At 30.7% G+C, this 11,821-nt stretch overlaps 1 protein-coding gene across 1 annotated transcript in view; it reads right to left on the bottom strand.

Annotated features, from left to right (window-relative positions):
• Positions 1-7,936: 7,936 nt before the first annotated feature.
• Positions 7,937-11,821, bottom strand: part of Pcif1 (Phosphorylated CTD-interacting factor 1) — a 45,093-nt gene continuing 41,208 nt past the window's right edge. Inside the window, exons 11-12 of the mRNA XM_075357923.1 lie at positions 10,084-10,353; positions 7,937-8,203 (exon numbers count right to left, since the gene is read on the bottom strand). Coding sequence (XP_075214038.1) covers positions 8,146-8,203; positions 10,084-10,353 — 328 coding nt within the window. The 3' untranslated portion in view covers positions 7,937-8,145. The remainder of the gene's footprint in view (positions 8,204-10,083; positions 10,354-11,821) is intronic.

Genomic DNA, 11,821 nt, shown 5'->3' with positions numbered 1-11,821 from the left:
CTTATGTGGATAATATAAGATCCTTATCAACAAAATGGCTTTCTAACTGAAATATAAACACGGCCGGGAATTATTGAATAATAAAATATTTTCCTCTACAGGTATATTGCTAGAAAAATATTCCAATTTATATGTATCTAAAAGAAAAAACTAAAAAATAGATTTATAATTAAGTAGTTTCTTCTTTTTTATATAATGCTGAGATCATCACAGAATTATCATAGATACAAGAGTTACTTAAGAATGGTGATTTAGTAATGCCGAATAGAAAACATCAGTACTATAATTATTGTACCTAAATAATCTAGATAACTATGAAATAAAACAAATCTAAAGGATATTGCATATACATAAATCTCATAAATGAACATTTTCAACAAAATAACACTAATTTTGAATAATAAATCAATGTATTAAAGAGGACAATCTGAAGATAATATATATATATATATATATATATATAGTGATCTTAATAAACAATATTTACAGCTTTTCCATTAAATAATTACAGATTTTAAATCATAATCATTTGAATGAAAGCTGTATTTTATGTTGAATGAATAAGATATAAATTTAATAAAACTTAAACATACTAAATAGTTATGTATAAAAACATATATATATCTTATAATATTAAAATCCTATATTTTTCTAAAATAAACAAAGCTTATTTACAAATGTTTATGTTCACTATACATTTATATACAAAATAAATGTTATCAGGAAAATTAACAAAAATATGGTCTATATTTGCTATTAATAAATAATTATTGTTTATTTTTTTTTTTGGACTAGTCAAATGACAAAAATAAATTGCACTTCATCTTAAAGATATATTATCACTAATGGATTAGAAAATTCAATTAAAATAAAACACAAAAAAAATATGTGTTTTTGACTACATTATTGCTATTGCTGTATTCAAATGAGATATGAACAGAATAGAATTTTGTCAAAAATCAAAACAAAAATGTTCCCTTAAAATCACAATCTTCATCTGCAGCTACACCCTAATTCCAAAACTGATAGAACTGAAACAACAATAAATATTTAACTACCGAACAATAAATAACTCACCAAATTAAATGTTTAAAAAAATAAAAATAAATAGATAAACTGGTTACTAGAGGACATCACAATTAAAGCAGAGGCCCAGAGCCTTGCTACTATTCTTGCAGGAAATCTATTTCCATCTACCATTCCTTGATGCTGAGATAGTTAAATACCAGTTTGAAAGTATATTTCTCACCTGATTCTTCTCAACTTCTCTTGATCCATAGGGAAAGGAGGGGACAGCGAATAAAAAGGTCCAGTATCTGTCTAAATTATAACAGCACTAATTATGGGGCTATGTTGGTATTGTATGGGTCTATTGCAGTCAAACAACAACTGATTTTTAAATAGTGCAGCTAATATTTCATCATTAACTGCTAATAAAATATTAACACCGTATAAAAAAATCCATTAAAAACTATAAAACTACTGTCTAAAAACTAATCATACCTTTCTTTATTTAAAAAAGGTAATTTCTATTTTCAGCAAATGTTTAGAAATAAACATTTATGTTTAGCAACTTTTTAAAGCAAAATGATATTCAGCAATATAATTAAGATTTTCAAATCATCATGCTATAAGAAAATAGTAGTTTTATCACCTACAAACTTACAAATTAAACTTAATACCTATAAACTTAATAACTTAAAAGTTTATCATAGTAAAATAATAAAGTTTAAAATCATTTAAATGAATTATCTAATCCGTTATCTAATTATTAAGTTGTGGTGGTATGCTGATGTTAGTTTACTGGATAATAAAAAGGTATGAAGTGCACTAAACCAGTCAAATGACTGATGAAAATAAAAATTTAATCCGCACGACGGTGCAAATGAAATTGTTATTATAAATTATCAGTCGGTTGTTATACTTATTAATGAAGCTAAGAGATCGGTTTATCTGAATTTTCTGTTGTGCGTTGAGGTGATAACAATTCTTGACGATCACGTTCACGTTCTCGTCCAGGCCTAAACGCTTCCAATAAAGCTTCAACTCTATCATCTGTTGGACCCCATCGTTGGTAACCAGCATTATTTTGTAACCAAACCACTAAAGTTCCATGAGACGATCTGACATTTAAATCAGCCCTGAACATACATTAAAAATTCTGTATAAGTTTTTTGATAAGAGTTGTAAAAAGTTAATATTTTAGTTTACAATTATTAAAAGAAAAAAAAATTATTCTGATAATGACTAGTTTACATTTTGTCTCCGAATGAAGAAGAATAAACATAAAAAATTATTTAATAGGTAAGTGGTAAGTGATATGATATAAATGAGTTGAGTTTTCAAAGCACACTTACAATGAGGGTGTTTGAGGGTAAATCAAATGTAAATGGAATTTTATATTAAAAAAATCTATTTATTGGAAAATAAAAGGCAAATATAATTTATTTTTCTACATAGTTGCCTGCTTTAGAAATACATCTTTCCCAGCAAGAAGGAAGGCCTTCTATTGCAACACCGTAGAATGAAGCTGGTTGTGTCAAGAGCCAACTGCGTACGAATCCTTCCACGCCCTTGTCATCTTCAAATTTTAAGTGGACCAAACAAATGAAAATCGCAGGGCAATAGGTCTGGGCTATCATTGATCATCCTCCCTTTAGGGAGGATGATCAAGTTGAGTCAGTGGATTTCTTCTAGTTTTGAGACCTTTAGAGCTGCAGTACAGGGCCTGGCATTGTCACGGAGGAGGATGGCCTCTTGAATTCGTGGGTCTTGTTTTCTGTGGCAATATGCAGCCCTCACCAAGTTCAACAGCTCGCAGTAGTAAGTAGCACTGATTGTGCATCGCTCATGCAAAAAATCGATGAACAAAGTGCATTGTTGGTCGAAAAAAACAGTTGAAAAACTTTGCCAGTTGACAATCTAGTCTTGGCTTTCACTGGAGCTGCCTCCCCTTTCCTCTGCCATTCTGTACTGGCTTGTTTCGACTGGGGAGTGTAGTGGTGGACTCATGTTTCGTTGCAGGTGACGATCTGACTCAAAAATGCATCACCTTCTTTTGCAAAACTTGCTGTAAGCCTCTGACAACCTCCAAACATCTCAACTTATGAACTGCAATCAAAAGGCGAGGGACCCATCTGGCACACACTTTGCGGAACTGTAGGTCATTTGCAATGATAGCTTGACAGCTCCCATAACTTATTCCGACCTGTTCTGCAATTTCAGATACTCTCACCTGTCGTTCCGTCTCAAGAATGTTTCGAACCATACAAATGTTTTTGTCTGTAATGCTGGTCTTAGGATGGCAATCGTGTTCCTGATTTTCAACTCTTTCTCTTCCTTCCTTGAACTCTTTATGCCAGGCAAACACACGAGTCCTTGACAATGTTTGGTCCCCAAACTGTGCAGTTAATCTCTGGAAAATTTCTGTTGCTTGAACTCCTTCACGAGCAAGAAATTTTAAAATTATGCATTGTGCAGTGAAGGGGTGCACCTGTTGCTCGACATTGTGAGCGTTACTGATGAATTGGTTGAGAGTGTGGAATGGCCAGCTCTCCCCACTCCTAATGACCCCACCCCAAGCATACTAGAAGCGCAGGTCCAGTCCTACCAACCGTACACTCAGGAACAAAAATCCCATTTATATTTGATTTACCCTTGTATATACATATATACAATGTTTGAAACTATCACATTTTTGATTGTCTTCTACCTGGTTACCTCATACTATTTTTTTTACTTTAAAACTTATTCCATTTCACTGTTCTATGTGCAGGAACATCTTGAAACGTTTCTAATTTTTCCAGTGATAATTATACAATTTCCAGTTTGATTTTTCTCATACCTTACTGCCTTATTATACTTCTTATTTTTTTGGCTTTTGAATAAATCTTTTGTTGTCATACCTATCTTAAAAAACTGGTGCAAAGAATTTTTTAATTCATTAATATAAGGACTTATTTATGATGTTGGACCTACTTCTACCCTAAGTATTTTGATACTTATAAAAATTCTTCAAGGTAAAAGCAACTTTCATAGGACCAGACAGTAATATTGTCAAGTAATGATTTTGTGGTACAAATACCACAAAACTGTTTTATTTCAAACCATATTTTATAACTATTATACGGTATCAGTGACTATGACATGATATTTAAGAAAAAAAGTTACTTTATTAAGTATTACATAGTGTTTGCTTTTTTAGATATTTTTAATGATGCAATTGCAAGCTTGTCACTAGAAAGTGAGAAGTAACAGCTGTAGATATTACCATGGATATTTTTACGGTCATCACTGAACTCCCAGCAGTATTTTTTTTATTTTAATTTCGCTTTCATTACATTTTTACTAAATTCAGGAAACCACTGTTTTACAATTTATTTCTCACAATAATTTACCTTGTTACAGCAATCATTGCATTAAGATGTGTCTTAATTCAAATAATTAAATACAATTAAAACCTACATACAACACTAAACACCAAACAGATAATTTTACAATATCATGTGTCTGTCATGTGTTCGTCGCGGTTTGACCACGATGCTGACAGACTAATGAACATAAAAAATTCTTACAAATACAGTTTATTACTCTAAAGACAAACAAAATAAATAATAAAAATGACAATACATTTGTATAAAACAAATACAAAATAGCGATTCAAGTTAAAAAGAAAGGTTTAATGAAACTTAAATTAATAAATACCAAAATATCATCCAATTTACTAAAAATGTTATAATGACCGCTAGAAACTAATATTGCATTAACAATAAGATAACATTAGAAAAGTCTAAAGTTCATATAATTTAGTGTTTACAGGTGTTACTTTTGCTCTTTATAAAAGAACTACTCTATACTTTATGAATGAATGGATATAATCGTAATACTGTTACTATCACTACTATTTACCCATAACTCACCAGAAAACTTCTTGCATTCACCCACTGTCCATGCTGGTATACTCTAAACATAGTTTTAATTTGTAGTTACCACATGATTACTGACACTGCTGTCATGGCAATCACGTCAAACTTGGACTTGTGAAACTACTCACTGTTATTGTTTTTTATCACAACTGTGCCAATTACATGTCCTCACCGAATTACTGACTGCTATCGCTTGTTATCATGACTATGCCAAACATGGCCTTGCCAAACTATTCTGTTTCTGCTGGTCCCTGACAGTATTTATATCCCCTGGCCTGCAGAATCAGTACCTAACTGGTCTCTAATAGTTGAAGCGTAATAATTTTCACTGTCTGTGCCCTTACATTTTTCTATACATCCTTTTCGTCTGGTAACCTTCTGGTCGAATAAGAGCTTTTGGAGGCCCCATTGTCTGCATTACAAAGAAAAGATTGTTAAACAGACCTGTTACTCTAAAAAAAAAGAATTCCTTTTACTTCCTTCTGGATTCTTCATTATTATTGTCTCTTTCTTTCTTCTCAACTGGAAGAAATCTGTTACCTTGATCTTGTTACAATATTAATATAAATCACATCTCATCAAGGTTTAAAGACAATTGTTTAATAATATTTTTTTTCAATTCACATATAAACTTACCTTTTTTCTTAACTTTTAAAATGTTGGTAATTTCTTATATAAACTAATTCCCATATTAGTACATTAGAGTCCATTTTTAGTAAATGGATATTTATCTAAAGTAGTTCCTACTAAAATTTATGCCTTAGTTATGAGATTATAATTTTTACACTAAAATATGGGTGATCTGTAATAAATTTAATAATATAAACATTCCACGAATAGAAGAGATGGTTAACCAACTCATACACATTTTTTTTAGTCATTTCTTGGCCATAAAGTAAAAGTATGATGAAATATTTAAATTTGCACGTAGTTGTAGTTGTTACTATTAGCAACAATCATATTACACAAATTTTTTTTTTAATTTGAACATGTACAATATGAGCACTTTTTCAAGTATGAGTACAAGTAATGAGTACCTTTTTTTAATAAATGTTACACTTCCACTGAAACGTTTTAAATATTGTAAAAATTTATAGGAGTACTGTAGGAACCATAGAAAGGAGTTTAATTGTTTCAGACTAGACAGAATAAAAACTAAGAACGATGAAATCTGTAGTCATGAACACTGACTGACTGACAATGATCATGCTAAAAAATGGATACTATTATCAAATAATATTGTTAGCCAATGTCTGTGAGAGTTTAAGAGAAATGGAAATTTGATAAACTTTAAACAACAAAAAAACTGAATAAGTATTGCATTATTATTTGTCATGGTTTTTGACAAAGAAACAAAAATACAATTGCTGGTTGTTGAGTCTTTTGGATCGGTGAAATTATGACAGAAAAAATCATAACAGGACAAGAGACAATGGTGAATGTTATGACATGGAATCCAATGCACAATCACTGTGGAGGTGGGAAAATACTTCCATTAAAAAAGGGCACTGGACTAACACCAAAAGTTGATAGTGTTCATAATTGTTATTCATCAGGATTTTGTCCTGGTAGATCTACTAACAAAACAGAATTTTACTGAACAATAATGGAAAGTTTGACAACCAGTGGGAAAGAAGCAATCAGAGATTAGGTAACAATTCACCTACTCATGCCCTATTTCTTAGCACTGTGTGTTTGGGTAACTAAGCAATAATTTTTGTCCCTCAACCCTCTTATTCTCTAAAAAACTTCGCTTTTGTTGACATTTCTTTACCAAAACTGGAAAACTTTGAAAAACTGTCGTTTTAAGAAAATCAATGAATTAAAGAAAATCTGCAGTCGGACCTATGCTCTGTTACATGAACATTATTCCAGAAAGCTCAGAAACAGTGAAAAAATGTTGGAAATAATGCATTAACAGGCCATAAGTATTCTGAGGACTATAATCCAGAATAGTATGTAAATTACTAAATAAATCTTTTTAAAATAAAGATTGGTGTTTTTACAGAAGCCCTTGGAAAGGCAAAAAGTATAAAAAAGACAAGGATTGGAATATGTATAACATGGATAGCTGAGGATTCTTATATAGTACATATGTTGAGCTTAAAAGATTACTACAGAACAGAGAGAAGCAAGAGAATAGCATTAAACCATAATACATGATCAAGATGATAAAAAATAAAGGTAAATAACTAAAGGTAGCCGCAGAAAATCATGTAGAACAAATAATGAAGTGAATAAAAAAAATTACCAATATATATCCGATTATTGTCATAGATGAAGCTTATAGTGTAAATGAATGTGAATGTAAATTTTATGGCAAGGTACATAGCAATACTGTAAAGTGTCATATGATTAGATATACTGTATTGTATTGATTTGCTCATTATGAAAGAACTAACAAAAAAATCAATAAATAAATAAATAAAAGTAAAATCATTCTTATTGGAGTATTTGCTAAGATACAAACCTTTGAAAAAGATAGAAGGTTTTCAGTTAAAAAAAAGCTAGAATCCCAGAGAGAAACTGTAAGAAAATTTCTTATTAAATAGAACAAACAGAAATAAGAAGATTTTACTTCAAAAACATCATGAGGAAACTAAACCAAAGAAAAAAGCATGAAAACAACTTATAAAGAGATACCTATAACTGAACTAAAAGATAAGCTAATTTGTGTAAAAAAAAAGAAAAGAAATTAAGAGACAATAAAATTAAGGGTAAAGAAAGATTAAATGGGGCAGAGCGAAGGAATTCCCAAAAATTATATCTGTATCTTTGAATATTCATTATTCAAAATCTGAATCTCTTATTGTAAATAAAAAACTAACAAGATTGAATTCATATTTTTTTATTAGTATGTAAAATTAGTTGTACGTACAAAAAACATGTTTTTAAATAATATTTTTTTAGAATCACCCACTTTTTATTCATATTATAACTATGTAGTTAATAAAGAGGATTTTAAATCAGGCAAATCTAAAACTGTAATTAAGTAAATTATTTGATTTATTTCAATTTTTTACACTTAATTTTAAATATATTAACAAATTTTATACATAGAAGTATTTAAATTGTGTCCACTTCCTATTTCTGAAAAATAACATCCTTCAGATGACCACTATTTTGCTATTGGTACTTTGTAAGTATTGCACTATTCACCATCACTGTTGCAGCATCTTCACAGTAATTTGGATAACTTCCAACTGAATCAATTATTTCATCAAATTCCTGAATCACACGGGGTACTGGTGCATTGAATACTTGAATTTTTAGATACTCTAAACAAAGTAAATGCATGCTGAAAGGTCAGATGTGGTCGGTACATGATCATTATTCTAAAATAATGGACTGGGGATCAGTCAATAAAATATAACAAAATGTTAAGTGTAAACATTTTGTTAAGGTAGTAAAATTGGTAACTACTACTACTATGTTATTCTACTAAATTTGCAAGCTTACCCTTTAAATTTTATCATTTAAAAACTATTAGGGGATGTGTTTTTAATATAAACATACATACATACATATACCAGGTGTGTAAATTTGAAACTGGAATTTGCCCATAGATGATCCTAGCTGTTAATGAAGTTACCATCAAACTGTATCATTGGAGCCATTTTCTTTCTTTGACAGGTGACAAAGATTTTCAACTCACAACAATACAAGTTTCACACAACAGCATAATTTTAATTAACGTTGAACACGTTGAGTTTTGTACCTATAAACTAAGATTTGCAGACAGCAATGATTTTTCTGTTACCATTTAAAGAAAACTGCTGCAGAATTACATTGAATGCTAGTTGAAGCTTACGGTGAGCATGCTCTTGGTAAATCAAAATGCTTTGAGTGGTTTAAAAAATTCAAAAGTGGCGATTTTGATGTGAGAAATGAAGAACGTGGAAGACCACCGAAAAAGTTTGAAGATAGCGAATTGCAAGCATTGTTGGATAATGATGATGCTCAAACGCAACAACAACTTGCAGATCAATTAAATGTAACATGAGAAGCCATCTTCATAAGTTTGAAAGCCATGGGAAAGATCCGGAAGATGGGAAAATGGGTTCCACATGAACTGAATGAAAGACAGCAAGAAAACTGAAAAACCACTTGTGAAATGCTGCTCGTCAGGTACAACAGAAAGTCATTTCTCCATTGAATTGTGACAGGTGATGAAAAGAGGATATATTTCAAGAATACTAAGCGAAAAGATCATGCATGGGTAACTCCAGGCAAACCATTGACATCAACTTCAAGACCAAATCGCTATGGAAAGAAAACTGCTCTGTGTTTGATGCAATCAGAAGGGTGTGATCTATTATGAGCTGCTAAAACCTGGCGAAACCATTAATACTGAACACTACTGACAACAAATGATTGATCTGAATCAATCACTGCATGAAAAACGGCCAGAATATAAAGGCACCACAAAGTGATTTTGATTCATGATAATACACCATCACACACAGCAAAACCGGTCAAGGAAATGATTGAGGCGTTCAGTTGGGAAATACTTTCACATGCGTCTTACTCACCAGACTTGGCTCTGACTACTATTTATTTGCATCGATGAGACACGCACTTGCTAAGCACCGCTTCACTTCTTATAAAACTGTACAAAAATGGCTCGATGATTGGTTTGCCTCAAAAGAACAACAGTTTTTTTGGCATGGCATTCATAAATTGTCAGATAGATGGGAAAAATGTATAGCTAGTGATCGAGAATATTTTGAATAAAATATTTTTTATCATTTTCATACAATAAATGTGTATTTTCTATACAAAAATTCCAGTTTCATATTTACACACCTGGTATATTTTAGAACATTATATTCATATTTCAAATTCAACATGATACACTTTTTGAAATTCCATGCAGTAGCAGACAAAAATCTACTACATCTATAAGTTTAATGAGTTGCTCTTTATAAGCTTCTTAATGTTTACATTATTTACAAATATATATATATTTATAATCAAATTAGATTAATTATAAACTTATTATTAAACATTTACTTTTGAATAATTTCAATATATTTTCCTATGTACTTTGATTTATCTTTAATCCCTTTTTCAATATTTATGTGGATAAATGAGAGTAATTAAAAATGTTTAATGAATTTGTTCCAATCAAAAATAATTTGTAAACAGTAGTACTTACTTTGATACAATATGCTGAAATCCATGTCTATATTCATGCTCAAAGGCAGGCACAACTACTTGTTTTCTTTTAAAATGACTTGACTCTAGTTTAAGTAGCGCATTGGGTGCAGGATCTCTCCATTCTGGCATAACAACAATAAAACTCAAAGGATCTATTGTATCAGCTAACAATCGCTCAAAATGTATAACCATGGCATCCATGAGTTCTTCACAGAATGGTGGATTGGCTTCAAATGAACCGCTTGTAGCTTTTAAATCCAGAATTGGTCTATAAGAAAAGTTAAATTTACATAAGACACAATATTTTTTTAGAAAACATAAAAAGTAAACTTAAACATGAATATTAAGTTATGATTAATATTTGGCATCAGCCAAATGTTTGGATTAAAAACCTGATTAGGGGTCTTTTCAGGATAAAAATCTGATAAGGGGTCTTATGTCATTAATAATAAAATTTGCTGACTACTGGATTTTACTCATACAATATATAAAACTGACTGCTTTATGAGAATATCAGATATAAAATACAAATAATCCATGAAGAGTTATAGATATAATTAAAAAAAGTAAAAAATTCATGGAAAAATCTTTTTACAATCTGCTCTCTTCTACAAATGCAATTAGCAAAACATTTTGATGTTATTTTACATTAAAGTTATAATAGATGAAAATATTTTTGGAAGCTTGTTTTACATTGTATCAGATATATATTGTAGATTTATGGATGTGTAATGGCATCTCTATTGTTCATGTAGCGTCACTAACGATAAATAAATATATATTACGACCAGTGGCGGCTCGTTTCTAAAATTAATGTGGGTACTGCGCCACAAAATTTTTTTCTGGGGCTTTTGAAGGCCTTAGTTAAAGTTTTCTGTAAAATAAAAGAACCGAAAAAATAGAATGCTGGAAGTAGGATATTAATCTAATTCTATACTATCACATTCAAGAATATAGTACATGGTTTTAATTACCTTCTCTATCGCCCTTCCAGCATGCTTCTGGACAGATTTAGCATTCAAAGAGCCCTTGTGTTCTGCCAGCTTCTGATTACTATGGAAAAAACAACTAAACCGCTTTCATATTCCTTCCACCAACTAAACTAGAAAAGAGAATGAACAAGGAACGTTCCATACAAATGTGGAGTAAAAAAAAGCTATCTTCCACCAGCACGAGGGTCAGCACTGCAGGAGTGACAGTGCTCTCTATCCCTTGTAGCCTTGTGTGCTGCTTCCTACATATGCATGCATACAACAGCCAAACACAATGCTGCTGGAACTGTGCAGTTCCATACAAAGATTTTTGTACCTTTTCATAAACTGCGGGATAGCTACTGACATTAAGCTTAAGGATTTATATTGTACAAGTATAAAGAAGGAATTAAAGAAGAAAGGACTCATTATATTAAATGCTATAGATAATATCAAGTGGAAATAGGGGGTGCTGCAGTTCCACAGTTCCTATACACGAACCGCCACTGATTACGACTCATATTATGATTAGTAAATATGTTACACGGAGAATTAAAGATTATATCACAATTTTAACTCAAATATGAAAACACATGAAAACAGGATAGAACAAATGTTATAACTGCTTTACCTTATCAAAAATCTTATTCTTATTATCTAAGTAAGAAACATTATTATTAAGATTCTAATATATGATAAAAAAAAGTTTTAAATGAACCAATATACATGAATTAAAACAATGTATTCAAAGACAAGAAGCCACTG

This window comes from Lycorma delicatula, chromosome 2 (assembly GCF_047948215.1).
Source record: "Lycorma delicatula isolate Av1 chromosome 2, ASM4794821v1, whole genome shotgun sequence".
Taxonomy (NCBI): Eukaryota; Metazoa; Arthropoda; class Insecta; order Hemiptera; family Fulgoridae; genus Lycorma; species Lycorma delicatula.
This window is presented reverse-complemented; position numbering and strand designations above follow the sequence as displayed.